Genomic DNA, 16,072 nt, shown 5'->3' with positions numbered 1-16,072 from the left:
ATGACACAAACAAATGGACAAACAGTACATTCTCATGGACTGGAAGAAACAATATCATTAAAATGGGCATACCACCCAAAGCAGTCTATGGATTCAATGCTATTCCTATTAACCAATGTCATTTTTCACAGAACTAGAAAAAACTATTCTAAAATTCACTGGGAACCAAAAATGAGCCAAGAAAGCCAAAGCAATCCTAAGCAAAAAGAACAAAGACAAAGACATAAGATTATCTGACTTCAAACAATACTATAAGGCTATGGTAACCAAAATGGCATGGTACAGGTACAGAAACAGACACATAGATCAATGGAATAGAATAGAGAACCCAGAAATAAAGCCAAACACCTACAGCCATCTGGCCTTTGACAAAGTTGGCAAAAATAAGCAATAGAGAATGGACTCCCTAATCTATAAATGTTGCTGGGATAGCTAGCTAGCTAGCCATATGCAGAGGAATGAAACTGGATCCCTGCTTTTTACCGTAAAAAGTTAAAATGGATTAAAGATTTAAATGTAAGACCTCAAACCATATGAATCCTAGTAGAAAATCTAGGAAACACCTTTCTGGATGTTGGCCTTGGGAAAGAATTCATGACTGAGTCTTCAAAAGCAACTGCAACAAAAACAAAAATTGACAAGAGGGACCTAATTAAACAAAAGAACTTCTGGACGGTAAAAGAAACTATCAACAGAGTAAACAACCTACTGAACAGGAGACAGTATTCACAAACTTTGCATCCAACAAAGGTTTAATATCCAGAATCTATATGGAATGTAAATAATTGAACAAGCAAAAAATAACCTCATCAAAAAAAGAGCAAAAGACATGAATAGACACTTCTCAAAAGAAGACATACAAGTGGTCAATAAACATGAAAAATTCTCCGTATCACTAATTATCAGAGCAATGCAAATCAAAACCACAATGAGATACCATGTCACACCAGTTAGAATGGCTATTACTAAAAAGTCAAAAAACAGATGCTGGTGAGGCTGTGGAGAAAAGGGAATACTTATGCACTGTTGAGGGGAATGTAAATTATTTTGGCAACTGTAGAAAGCTGTTTGGAGACTTCTCAAAGAACTTAGAACTACCATTTGACCCAGCAATCCCATTACTGGGTATATATCCAAAAGAAATCATTCTGCCAAAAAGACACAGACACTCGCATGTGCATCACAGCACTGCTCCCAATAGCACAGAAATGGAATCAATCAGTCTAGGTGCCCGTCAACAATGCATGGATAAAGAAAATGTGGTACATATAAGCCATGGAGTACTATACAGCCATAAAATGAACAAAATCATGTCCTTTACGGCAACGTGAATGTTGCTACAGGCCATGATCCTAAGTGAATTAATGCAGGATCGGAAACCAAATACCACATGTTCTTACTTATAAGTGGGAGCTAAACATTAAGTACTCATTGACACAATCATAGCAATAACAGAAATTTGGTACTGCTAGAGCTGGGAGAGAGGGAGGTTATAAAGGTTGAAAAGCTAACTATTGTGTACTGTGCTCAGTACCTGGGTGACAGGATCATTAACACCCCAAACCAGCATCATGCAGTATACCCAGGTATCAAACCTGTATGTGTACCCCCTGAATCTAAAATAAAAGTTTAAAAAAGAGAAAAATTACAATTTACCCACCGTTTGGTTGGTAGATATTTAGGTTCATTTACTTCTATTTATTCTCAATGTTAGGAGATTGCTTTGTTTTTTTTTTTTTTTCTTTTTGGTTTAAAGTTTAATTTAATCTAAAACATTTGTGTAGTTCCAAAGTCAAAACTATGAAAAAGTACTGTACATTGAAAAAGAGTTTGCTTGCATATTTGTTCCCGCGTCCCATTCTCTCCTTCCTCAATCGGTAACACTTTTTTAGTAGTCGTTAGTTTATGCTTGCATTATTTCTTCTTCAGAATATTAGTAAATGTGTTTGTATTTTACACAAAAGGGTCATACATTCACTCTTCTTTATCTTGTTTTATCCACTTAACGTTGCATATTTTTGTATCTATTTTAGGAATAGATAGATCCCTAGGTGTGGATATCCTAGGTAAAAGGGCAAATCCATATAAAATTTTACTAGATATTGCCAAATTTCCTTTAATAGAGTTGTATTATTTTGTGTTTGAGAAGATTTTAAAAACAAGGGTTTCCTAGTCTCGGACCTACTGAATCAGAACTTGCAGATTTGGGTTCCCAGCTATGTTGGATGATTACCCAGGCTTAGGGAGCTTGTTCCAGAGGAAATTTTAAGGCTGACAATTTATTGCTCATTTGATATGTGTTAGATACTGTGCTAGACACTGGTGAGAGAAATTCCAAGAAGAATGTATTTTTCCCTGGGCAATCCCAGTGACTAGATATTGGAGAGAAGTGTTTAAAACAAATCATTGTAATGTGATTATTGGTATAGTTGAGATGTATAATGGGGCTAAGGGACAAAAAAAGAGTCAATGCCTATGAGAATTGTACTTCGAATAGATTGGGATTAACTGTTTATAATAAAAGCAGAAGTATGCATTTAACAAATTCTTTATGAAACTGATTTAATGTAGTCTCTTCTCCTGAAAAGAAAATCATGAGTTTAACCCCGAACTTATCCCATCTGTATTTGCTTCATTTCTTGTTTTATTTTTTGATGTAGCTTCAAATTTTCAAGTTGGGACTACGATGGACATTTCTGGAGATTTTTGAACCTAAAATCACAACAGGATAACATGATGATATTTCAGTGTTAAAATCAGACCGGAATCGTTGGCATTCTGTGGTCTGCATAAAATAAATAATGTCATTCATATAGTTGACAGGAGAGAAGATAAAAGTCAATAAAAAGAGAATTATTTATTAAAAAGATCTAATGTTACAAGAACAGTACACAGAACTATTATTTGACTGTGCCTTCCACACGGTATATACCTTATATATAGTATATATACAGATCATACACAATATATTTAACAGTTTGACATGGGGTCCACAGTACCTTCATTTGGGTATGCAAAACTTTTGCTTTCATGAAATTTCTAATTATGACTTTGCTTTCTTCATATTCAATGGACATTATAAAAAAATACAGTCTCTTTAGTGATTTAAGACTGTGGTTACTATCCCATAGCAGAAAAAACTCAGTACTGTAGCTGAAAAATAATGTACCTTAATAAGAATGCTCTTCTGTTTTCTACAAAGTAACAGATATGTAGCACATAAGTACATAAACATTGAAAACCTGTGTTTTAAATAGGTTTGTGATGCAAAATACATATTCTGTGTATGTTAAGTAAAAACATTCCATATCTCTGATTCCTGTAAGAATACAACATCAGACATTCTATGTGTGTAAATACTCTGTCAGATATGTACCATCCATCAGCTAATTAAAAATATTGGTTAATTTAAATTTGCCATTTTATTTGTTTAATATTTTACTGGGCTTTGCTTTCTGAGAGTGTAAGTAAGAAGTTGATTCTTAAAGTCCTTCACTAAATCTGGTGTACACCACCATGGAAAATAAAGAAAATGGCTTGATTCATGAAATATGTAAAATTATTTTGCATTAAAAATATTCTTTCTGTCTTTTATTCAGATGCACAATTCGTAAAGTTACACTATACTTGGGAGAGCTCATGTTTTGCCAGCTAAACAATTAGCATCCCTGTTTTTGCAAAGTCCAGCCTCTCCCACTTTAAAGGAGGCATTCAAGAAAGGCCACTTGGTCATAATTACTTACTTACAGGCTTAAATATTTACCATCTGTAGTATTTACTATAATATCATTGACTGAGTCTTTTAACTAATTTCTTGTTTGTTTAGGGTGTCTTACATAATTTTCCCCAAAGAGAATATGTAACCTACATACAGACTTACTGTGACTCTGAAACTATTCTTTTAGGATGTTCAGAACAAAAACTTCAATCACTCCTCTGATTCTACAAGGATTAACCTTGAGAGCTAGCAATTTGAGCTCCATATTGTTTCATTTTCCTTGTTAGTAATGAAGCAAATACAGTTAACAAGTTTAAATCATATAAAATTATAAAACCGTTTTTTGTTCTCTTGTTAACCTCGCCTATAAAACCATAGTTTCTCCAGGTTCTTCTCTGGCATATGACTTTGCAATAACTATCCTTCTGAAATGCCTAACCTTGTTTTTACTTCAACTCGTTACATTGAATTTTGTCCTGCTTCTCTCTTTAAATCACCTAGCCTTGCTTCTCATGTAAATAAGACTCTCTCTAGCTAGGAAAGCCGGACAAACTCCAATTGACCCCTTAATTTACAAGATACTAGGGCTCCTCACCCAACCCCCTTTCGTAAGGAGTTGGCCTGGGTAAACAGATCCTCAGCATTTCAAAGGAGCCCAATTAACTGATAAGGTACCAACACCAACGATGTATGAAGTTCCCAGGAATTTCCTCCAAGAGATAACAACATAAAACCTTGAGTTCCTGTCCGGCATAGACCCTATATCTAATTATAATGAAAGATTTAGAACCTTGCACCTGGTACCGTTGCTCTTCTTGTAACCATTTGTCTTTTAAGTTGTTTATCACTCTGTAACCATTTTGATTCTTTTGATTCTTGCATGTTTTTACTTCTGTAGAATTATTACATTTGAGTCCCCCTCCCCATCCTAAACCTAGGTATAAAAGTTAATCTAGCCCCTTCCTCGTGGCCCAGAGAATTTTGAGCATTAGCTGTCTCTTTGGCCGCCGGCTTAATAAAGGACTCTTAATTTGTCTCAAAGTGTGGCGTTTACTTAACTCGCCTGGGTGCAACACTTTCATGAATCTTCATGGGTATGATGCCAACTCTGGCACATTCTTGTGCTTGTTAGAACTTCTTTAAGATATCATCAAGTAGAAAATTTTCATCTCATTTTTTCAACAACTCTCTAGGATCTCTCAGGCTCAAGTTGACTCTTTGAAATAGCAAATAAGGATTACTTCCCAAGCCACAGAATCAAACAGTGCATAGCTGGCTAGACTAGCTGAATCCCTGTACTGATGCCATGTTTCCACAGCTGAATTAAAAATTCAATTTATCCAAGAGAGACTGTCTTTATTTTACTAGTTGATTTTATCCGTGGTATGTGATGCATAGAACTGTTTTTAAAAATCAAAATTTATTTGTTATACTTGAACCATTTTAATCTACAGACTATGCATAATTATTTGCACAACAAATTTTCATTGCCCTTAAAATTTTTGCAAAATTTTGCAATTAGAAGAAAACCTTGGACCTAATTCAACATCTGTTTTGGCAGTAGGTAAAGAAATGGAAACGCTCTGTCCCATATTCATCTCATTTTTAAGTTAGCACCCATGCCAGCATGTCTGCAGTTTTTAATGATCATATTTTTTGGTGATGTTAAACCATCTTTTGTTATTAAAAATAAATATTTCTTATATTTGCTGCTAGATAACATAGTACTTTATGAAAAACAATAGCACTGAAATTCATTTGGACTCGCTTTCTATCTATCTTGCACTAATGTAAATGGCTTATTCCCTACCCTAATGACTTGCTCTAGGGGTGCATATAGAATAGCATATTGACAAATCTTGCTATTTCACTATGCAATCATACAATATTTTTCAAGAAAATTTTTGTGTACTTATCTTATAATGGACCACATCACTGAAGCATTTTTCATATCTCCTGCTGGTTTGGCAATTGAAATATTCAGCCGAAGGAAAAATGAAAAACACTGGACTCAGTCTTAAGCAAACTTTTCTTTCTCACTTTTGTATTTGTTTTTGAAACAGATCTGCTAAAGGCCAGTTACTTAACAAATGGATGGCACACACTCGGAGTCATCAGATATAAAATAAAATCCCAACATATTAAAAAAGTAAAGAATACATTTGACAGAAATTACTTTTGCTTACAAAAATTCATTACATACAATCTGCATATTTTTACTGGACTAAGAACTGTCCTCTCCATTTACAAAAACCAAAGAGAAACCTGATGGATAAGTAATATTTCCCCCCTAACCTCCTGTAAATTCACCATGTATAGTCCCAAGTTTTTAAAGCTCAAGCTCATCTCAGGATCCTGGTTCTCCACTCACACTACAGTCTATTCGCCGCTGTTACCAAGCTAAAGCAAACAAAAGCAAATTAAGTCAGCAGTTTTCACCAGGAGGTTGAAGGAATCATCAATGCCAAGAGCAACGTGACTGATGACGAAGATGTGGAGAGAGTGTGAAGGGTCGACTGAGCACTTGTGATTTTTCCACCTGCGAAAAAAGAAGCATCAAATGGAGCAAATTATTTTGGTTTTGCTTGAGCTAGGAGAGAATTGTTTTTAGTATGTAAGACTAATGAGTGCAAGATTGCTCCTGTTTCTGATGAGAGTGTTCTTTATATTTATAAAATCAGACATTATCTGAGGTTCCCAAAGTTATATAGAAGGGACAAGTATATATGAGATATTGTATTGAAAAGGTTAGACGTCATGTCTAACAAACACATCCAATCATGAGATGTAATTTTCCCCAATGATGAAAATATTCCAAATTCAGATATAAAAAATAAAATAATTTTGATAGTGCATAGTTCAGAAAATGGAGCAAAAATGACAAAATTTGTGGCAATGTGAATTCATAATTTACAGTCATGAGCTACATAATGACATTTCAGTCCACCGGGGACTGCATATTTGATGGTGGCCCCCTGAGATTATTACGGAACTGAAAAATTCCTATTGCCTAGTAATGTTGTAGCCATTACACTGTTGTAATGCAATACGTTACTCACATATTTGTGGTGATGCTGGTGTAAAACCTGTTCTGCTAGTTATATAAATGTATAATGTACAGTACTTAATTGATAATGGTAACAAATGACTGTTATTTGGCTTATGTATTTACTATTCTTTTAGTAATTATTTTAGTGTACTCCTACTTACAGAATAACAGTTAACTGTAAAACAACTTCAGGCATGTCCTTCAGAAGGGCTTCCAGAAGGCGGCATTATTATCACAAGAGATGATAGCTCCATGTGTATTATTGCCCCTGTAGACCCTCTAGTGAGACAGGATGTGGAGACGGAAGACTGATATTGATGATCCTGACCTAGGCCTAAGCCTACAGTAATGTGGATGTTTGTGTCTTAGTTTCTAACAAAACAGTTTAAAAAGCAAATAAAATAAAATACGGGAGGGATAGCATTAGGAGATATACCTAATGCTAAATGACGAGTTAATGGGTGCAGCACACCAGCATGGCACATGTATACATATGTAACTAACCTGCACATTGTGCACATGTACCCTAAAACTTTAATAATAATAAAATAAAAAAATAAAAAGTTTATAGAATACAGATATAAAGAAAATGTTTTTTTATCTGTATTATGTATGTGTTTTAAGTGTTATTACAAAAGAGATAAAATTTAAAGTTTATAAAGTAAAACAGTTAAAGAAAGCTAAGTTTAATTTATTAGAGAAAAATTATTTTTATAAATGTAATATAGCCTAAGTATACAGTTATAAAGTCTACGACAGTGTACAGTAAAGTCATAGGGCTTCACATTCACTTGGCAATCACTCAGTGACTCACCCAGAACTTCCAGCCCTGCAAGCTCTGTTCCTGTTAAGTGCCCTATAGAGGTATACCATTTTTTATCTTTTATACTGACTGTGTCTTTACTGTAATTTTTCTATGTTTAGATACACAAATAGCATTGTGTTACGATTACCTACAGTATTGAGTACAGTATCATGTTATATATGTCTATAGCCTAGGAGCAATAGGCTATACCATATGCCTTAGGTGTGTAGTAAGCTATACCATCTAAGTTTGTGTAAGTATGCCCTATGATGTTCACACAATGAAACTGCCGAAGGATGCATTTATCAGAAGTTATCCTCATCATTAAGAAATACATGACTATGATTACTCTAGTAAATTTTAAAATCTAATAACATTATTTTATTTACTGAATTTATTTATGTGTTCTTGATTATTTCAGTTGAGTGAGCTTAAATTCTAGGTTCTCGTGCCAAAGTTGGCAAAAAATGGTGATCTTTCATCACTCTTTCTTATATCCAGGAGAGGTTCTTTTATGAGACAAAAACATTGTATGCAGCTAATATATTAGAATCGCTGTTGGATTAAATTGACTGATCCAAGGTTGATCGGTCTGAAGTAGTTTTAATAGCCCTACATAACCACAAACTAAGTGACTTTTAGATACTAACTTCAGGAGTGGTTCTTCAAGCCAGAAGTCTTCTGAAGCATCATGATCATAATTGATTGTTTAATAAATGATTATTGTATGCCACATACTCTACAAAGCTTTTTATATATGTCATCTTATTTGATCCTCATAACATTCCTATATGGTAAATACAATTATTTATTCTCCCCTTGCAGGTGGAACTGGGGCTTAGAAAGGCTGTAAACTTGCTTAAAGTAATTGAGGTAGGAATTAGTGGATTTAGATATTTGTGTATTATCTCTCTTAAAACAATGATTGGCCTTAGTTAAAACCCTAATAATAATAATATAATCTACTACCCAATTGCTGGAATCTTCTGTCAAGGTAATCCTCTCTGGCTAGACTGAGTGTAATGGGATTTTGGGGGTAATTTTAGTTGCAAAGGGAGGCTGAATTTATTTTCCTGATGCTTACTTAAGAGCTAGAGAATAATTTGTTTGGTAAACACACACATGCGCGTGCACACACACACACACACAATGCAAAAAGCAGTAAATCTTTCCTTTGAAAATTTTTACAGCTAATACACTACTAGAACTTATCAATCATCATATTGGAGAATGTTGCATATATTTCAACTTGTACAAAATGGAGTTATTGTGAAGCACATAGCCACTTGTGAGTTATAAGAAAGGCAAGATGACAAAGACTCACTGGAGTCGTATGTGCATGCTTAATAAATAAAAAACATGAAAACATCCTTTCTAGCTATTGGGAGTGGCTGCATCTTTGTTAAATCAACTTACATGACACTTTTGTAAAAATATCTCACTTTCAGAATGCTAAGTAGGGTCTGTGTCTCAAATTCCAAATACAATCTACAAAGCTAAAACATATTACTTTCATATAGCAAACAACCCCACAAAACAACAGAAAGAGCAATATTAGACTAAGTTCTTGCCCCAGCTATAAAACTAACTAGCTGTTTCACTTGGGCAAGTCATTCGATATCTTAGGCATTTGGTTTTTGCAATATGATAAAACTGAAACCGATCATGACTCAGGTTCTGAGTCTAAGGTAGACAATAGTGTAAGAGTTTCCCATGTTGAAACTCAGGAAGTGGGTTGCACTGGCCAAAATGTTATTAACTGAAATATAAAAGTTGACATTTTTTTTCTTGGAATAGAAGTTACAATTTAAAATATAAATGGGAGAATTAAGGTTATCATAAGTACTTCCAAGGTTGAGGCTGATCTTATTCAGATAATACTATAGAATCTGATAGTGTTAGAGTTGAAAGTAACCTTAGGGAGTCAGAGAAGAATAAAATACCTACCCCAAAGGATTGCTAGAAAGATAAAATAATACATAGAAAACACCTAGTTTAATCCCAGGAACGTGATGAGGCCTCAGTAAATGCTCACTGTATTGCTGTCTAGGAATCTGACGTGCTGAAGCAAGAGGAAGGTTGTCGTATATTTTGCTTTTCAGGAAATAGTGTTTTAAGATGCTCTTGAAAATTCAGCACCCTCATTTGAACCGTTCAATTGTGAAATAATTAATGCAGAGACATTATAACTTTTCTTGTTGTTAAAACTATACTTTTATAAATGAATCATAAAGCATATTAAATTTTTGTGTGACCACAATAAAATTTAAATTCTTAGATCTTTTCACCAGAATTTCTGAAAAAGTCAGATTTCTCCCATCTTATGTTTTGTATTTTTAACTATACATTTAAAAATACTTTTAGGTGTACTGAAAAGTTGTGAGACTGAGGAATTCACCCAGATTCCTTAAATGTTAACAGTTTATCATTCTCGCTTTATTGTTATTTCTATACATATATACATTTTTCTGAAACATTTGAAATGAAATTGCAGATAGCAGATATGATGCACCTTTTCCTCTAAATTTTTTAATGTATAGTTCCTAAAAATAAGGCTTTTAAAAATATAACCACAGTACAGTTTTTAAAAAAATGAAATTAATGTTGATGTAATATCTAATTTACAGGTATGCAAATCTTATCAATTATCAGTAATGTTCCTTATCCTGTATTTTTACGGGAGAACTTATCAAGTATCGTAAGTGGCAGCTAAATTATGAGAACACATGGACATATAGAGGGGACCAGCATATGCTAGGGCCTATCAGAGGGTGGAGGTTGGCAGGAGGGAGACGATCAGGAAAAATAACTAATGGGTACTAGGCTTAGTACTTGGCTGATGAAATAATCTGAACAACAAAACCCCATGACATAAGTTTACCTGTGTAACAAACCTGCACAAGTACCCCTGAACTTAAAAAGTTAAAAAAAATTATCAAGTATTATGTCAGTAGCTTTTCCTTAAAGTTTCAGTCTGTCTCATTCTTTTCTACACTGTATTTATCTCCCATTTTACTTGGTGGCATTAAAAAAATCACGAGCAATGCCTCTGGTCTGATTTCAAGTTGATAAATATGTTAAATAACATAGGGCCACATACAGAGCATGACGGGACACTTCCCTGTAGGTTGATAATTCTGCTTGGGAATGATTGCTCAACAAATGATGTTCCTAATTACCCACTAATTATACATGAGAAAATGTTTCATAATGTTCTCATAAAATTGTCTAATACCTTTAAAATTAGAAATTTGCCTATCTAATTCTTTTGCTTTTTTTTTTTTTTCTTTTACTATCTCTACAAAATGGTTGCTTTCTTCTAAATTTCTAAAATCTTGCTTCCTTTAATCAGTTTTCCCTTGCTTATGTAATAATGATGGTGGTGGTGAAGATATGTGGTTTTGGAGACAATCATACCCAGGTTTTGATCCTGGTTCTGAAACTTAGTAATAGTGTGGTCTTAGGCAAGTTACTTAAATGTTTTCTGCAAAACAGTAAAAATGTCACCTATCTCATATGATTGTTACTAAACTTAGATGATGTATGTAAAGCACTTTTGACCATGCCAGACATATAATAAGGGTCAGTGAAAGCTAGCAATTATTAATATTGTTAATAATAATGTTCAATAAAATTTATAATTTGTTTAGAAATCAATAAATATGGTCACATTTCAATTTTAAAAGCTTCTCTTTAAACTCCTTATTTTCTAACAATAAAGGCAATCAAAACAACAGAAATGTAGGTATGTCAAAACCAGTGTAATATCAGTTTAAAAGCTATACTCCAAAAACCAAATGGCTAGCAAGGTACTACTTGAGACCAGGACAGGCAAGGACATTTCACAAATCAGTACATTCTAATGAAAATGTCAACTCCTTTCTAGATTTGCAGAAATTCTGCAATTGTGAGTAGATTACTATGGTTCATATTAATCAGAAGATAATATAAAAATCAGAGAGGAGAAATCCCTCAAAATCTCTGAACCATGAAATCTATCACATCAATTTTGATGACTTTCATACCACCTTGTAATTGTTGGTTGTCAGCAAATTAAATCTACTATGTCAAAACTTACCTGAATATGATGGTACCCTGATTTGAGAACTAGCTGTTCCATCTCCTCCTTCACTATATGCTCGAACTTCAATAATATAGACTCCAGCATCTGGGAGTGGTACTACTGCTTGAAGTTTCTGTGTCTCAATAACTTGGCTGTTGCTGTGACCCTCTTGCCTATAAAAAACCTGTGAGTAATGACAAGGTTTAGACATTTGATATGAAAGATTCCAAATGCACATTGACTACCTACTATGCGTCACATTCTGAGATAAGCACAAGGAGCTTACAGTTTAGACAGTTACATAAGCAAATGTAATACATGTGCAGTACACTGCAGTAGAAGTGTACAAAAGGGCCATGGAGGTACAGGAGAGAGTTTAATTTTGTCTAGGGGTTTAGTGAAGGCCTTCCAGAGGAAGTGATGTCTGAACTACATATTTAAATATGATAGAGTGGACCAGTGTGAGAAAGGGAGGAGAATTCCAGAAAGAGATAAGATAAAATTAATAACTACATCTAAGCAATAAGAAACAATGGCATGACAGCAGGGAATGGAGAGGGGATATATGGGAATAGTGAGGAATGAGGCTAGAGAAGTAGGTAGAGAGGAGGCAGATCATGGAGAGTCTGTTATGCTTGGTTATTGAAATATCCTAAGGAAGTTTGGAAAGCTTATCTTCAAATAGTTTGAAAGGAGTAAAGAAAATTTGTTAAACATACCAATAATAAATCCCTAACAATGTAGGAAACAGTTGAAAGTGAAAATTTTATTTTTTTAATTTTTATTTTGTAGTGGTTTGCTTTTTGGTAAAATCAGCATTTGGATACATGGTGTAGCAAAGCTAAAGCATTTTAGACGTCTGTTGTGGTATTATAATTAAACATGCACGCACGGAAAACAATTTTGGAACTGCAAATCAGGACACAGGATAATCCTGTGTTTACATATTAGAAAATGAAGGCCATAAAGGTTAGGTGACTTGTACAAGACCATGTGGCTAGTTAGGGTAGGAATCTCATCAGAAGATTTATATTTGATCATCACTTCAGAGCTATTTTACTATATCGTATTATTATTTGCCTCCAAAAATAGTCGAGTAAAATTTTTGGTACAATAGTCAAGTAGTGGCAGTTAAGATGTGTTTAAATGTGTTTTTATTCAGATTCATTGTTTTTTGTGCTTTTTCATAATTGGTATTATAAGTGTATAATGGAAAGAAAAATGGCTTTGTATTCATACAGATCTGGATATGAAACAATTTCCTACAAAACATAGCAAAAGAAAACAAAATCTCCTATACCTTCCTGGCTGGGAAAATTTGGGCAAATTACTAACTTTTGTAAACTTCAATTTATTCTACTGTATGGTAGAGATAATAATAACAATTTTAGTGTTTTAGGGGAATAAAATGAGAAAGCGCCTGTAGAACACCTAGCACAGGACCTGGTGTATGATAAGCTTAATAAGAGAAAGCTACTCCTTCTGTTGCCATCATTGTTTATTCACTGTTAAAGGGTTGGTATTTCAAGTGCATCATAAAATATGAACTGACTTGGGAAATTAGATAATTATTGACATATATTTTCCTACAGAAAATGTGTTTTGAGCTTGAATTAACTTACATACAAAAAAAATCCAAAAATACTTTAGAGAAGCAATATTTCCACATATTGAAGCCTGCGTGTACTTGAACCCTCTGAATTCTAGTAATAAATGCTCCCTCCATTTCACTTCCTTTTTTTCATTTAATTTTAAATCTACTTCATGTTCTTGGGAAGGAAGTGAATTCTCCATTTAATTATGACGTGCAACGATTGTATCTATTGAAATCCTTATTGTGAAGGATCCTATAGCCTCAGTGTAAATGGAAGGTGATAACAGCATTATCAAACATTTATTGGACATCTCATGCAGGCCAGGCATAGTGCTAGATACTGGAGATTCATCAGAGAATAAGACCTCATGGTTATGGTCTTCCTGGCATTTATAGTCTAATATTGAAGACAGACAAACAATGCAAGGAAGTATGGTATGTACTGCAGTGGGAAGTATATTTGATGCTATAGTAATGCACAAAGTGGGTACTTAGTCAAGACTGGGGAAATCAGGAACACTTCCTGGAGGATGCCATAAGCAGCTTCTTTTGTCTTAAAATGTGACAAATATATCTGTATGCTTTTGATTTCATCTGGAGCATCGTGATGAATTAGAATTCTGATCATCCATGTGAGGTAATTAGAAAGCAAATTTATGGGAATGGGAAAGTATGTAAATTGGTGAGGATTGGCAGGGGAGTGACTATTTTAGAGGACAGTGTTATTATGGTTCAATAAATTACAGTTCTTATGACAAAGGAAAATACATCCAGCAATGCATATCTAATGTTCTAGAGTTGAAGAAAAATTTGTGGATCAGTTGAGATTTAGGATTCAAAGGTAAAGACAGGGGAAAAAAATTAGTTAGTGGTGTCAAAAGGAGTTTGAGATTAAGTGTGGCCTTTTACCAATATATCCAGGGAGATGGAGTGCTATACATATATGTAGATCTACTAAGTAAAAAGATACATTAAATTAATAGTTAATCTTCAGTGCTTTAGAGAATCTTGGCTCATTTTAAAATCCTGATTTAGAAAAGATGAATAAGAATGAGAACTATGAGAAGGTTAAGAAGTTATCAAGACATATAAAAAATAGTTATTGACAGTAAGGAGTCCAGAGAGTTCTTAGAGAATATGGACATTTATAGATTGACAATTGCAATGACAGCTATGATTATGCATAAAGAAAATTGTCTAATGTATTGTCAAGACTATTCTCAAATTTTGGTATTAAAAAAAAAAAACTGAGAGCAGTGGGTTACCCAAAGAGATGATCCTAAATAGAAAGTTAATGTGGCATTGCTATTCTCAAAGGCATGATCTGGAAATGGCTATTCTATATGTTTGATGGTCGTAGAATATTGAGGTGAGTGTGCTAAAAATATAACAGAATAAATTTTTGCTGGTTGTACCCAAAGTACTCCTGGGAAGGACGGCTCATATTAAACGAAAGGCCTGTTCCTCTGATGAGCATCTTGGGAAGAGTTGATGGGTACAACTGCTCTTCATAATAAGGGTGAGGAATCTAAAGCCTCAGTGACAATGGGATGGGAAGGAAGGAGTCAGTAAGACAATGGAAGTTAGATGAATAGAAGTTGGGAGACTTAGTATCAGTGAGAAGTCACTGCCTGCAGGGTGGCTGAACACAATTTTAACAACAAGATTTCTTTTTGGGCACGTTGCAGATGTTTGCTTCATGTTTTTCCTTTCTAACTGTATCTCCCCAGCATTTCCAAAAAGTCTGCTTCATATATATACTGGATATGACATGAGCCATTTCCGTTTCAATTATTAAAAATTCTGAGAAATTTCAGGCATAAATGAATGTAAAGAGGATACTATAACGAACCCCATGTACCTATCTTCCAACTGAAGTCATTATATATGAGTCTTTTTAATTTGTGGAAACACAGAAAAGAAGGCTGAGTCTCATATTTAGAGTGAATATAAGATGAAAGAAGAGCTGCAAAATAAAAGAAATCAGAGACTAGGGTGGCTATAGACTATACAGTTCCCAAGAAACTGGAGAAATACAGGGATGAGCTTCAAAGTTCTAGCGGGTATGTAAAACAGTATCAACCCAAGTGTACATATATCTCAGGAATCTGGAAGCTCAACTGATATCTAAGTTGCATAAACAAATGAGAACCTCTGTATTTGATACGGTTTGGCTGTGTTCCCACCCATATCTCATCTTGAATTGTAGCTCCCACAGTGCCCATATGTTATGGGAGGGACCTGGTGGGAGGTAATTGAATCATGGGGACAAGTCTTTCCCGTGCTATTCTCATGATACTGAATAAGTCTCATGAGATCTGATGGTTTTATAAAGGAGAGTTTCCCTGCACAAGTTCTCTTCTCTTGTCTGCTGCCGTGTGAGACATTCCTTTCACCTTCCACCGTGATTGTGAGGCCTCTCCAGCCACGTGGAACTGTGAGTCCATTAAAACTCTTTCTTTTACAAATTGCTCAGTCTTAGGAATGACTTTATTAGCAATGTGAAAATGGACTACTACAGTATTGATGGATTGTATAATAACTAGTAAACTTTGGGCCTGATTTCCTTCTATTTGCCCTAGCTCTGTAAACAGGTAGAAAGTAGATGTGGGTGAGGGGAGATATTTGGTGAAGGGGTTGTATATCTAGGAAAGGCTATTTTCTAGATATAGACTTGAAAAACTAATAGTTTTCGCTTGGATTATAGCCTGAGGTCCTGAATTCTTTCTGACTGCTTGTGTCTTTTCTGAAGGGATAATAGTTTCTGTTTGTGGGGAAGGGGACATTTGCTGAAGTGAAAGCATAGCCCCTGAACATTGAGTTTTATTTTCCCTTTCACTCAA

At 34.4% G+C, this 16,072-nt stretch overlaps 1 protein-coding gene across 1 annotated transcript in view; it reads right to left on the bottom strand.

The window, feature by feature from the left end:
• Positions 1-5,828: 5,828 nt before the first annotated feature.
• The window catches only part of CNTN5 (contactin 5), an 807,282-nt gene continuing 797,038 nt past the window's right edge, over positions 5,829-16,072 (bottom strand). Inside the window, exons 22-23 of the mRNA XM_063671374.1 lie at positions 11,651-11,819; positions 5,829-6,257 (exon numbers count right to left, since the gene is read on the bottom strand). Of these exons, the coding sequence (XP_063527444.1) occupies positions 6,154-6,257; positions 11,651-11,819 (273 nt within the window). The 3' untranslated portion in view covers positions 5,829-6,153. The remainder of the gene's footprint in view (positions 6,258-11,650; positions 11,820-16,072) is intronic.

This window comes from Pongo pygmaeus, chromosome 9 (assembly GCF_028885625.2).
Source record: "Pongo pygmaeus isolate AG05252 chromosome 9, NHGRI_mPonPyg2-v2.0_pri, whole genome shotgun sequence".
Lineage (NCBI taxonomy): Eukaryota > Metazoa > Chordata > Mammalia > Primates > Hominidae > Pongo > Pongo pygmaeus.
The sequence above is the reverse complement of the archived record's forward strand: the minus strand, read 5'-3'. Positions and strand labels throughout refer to the sequence as shown.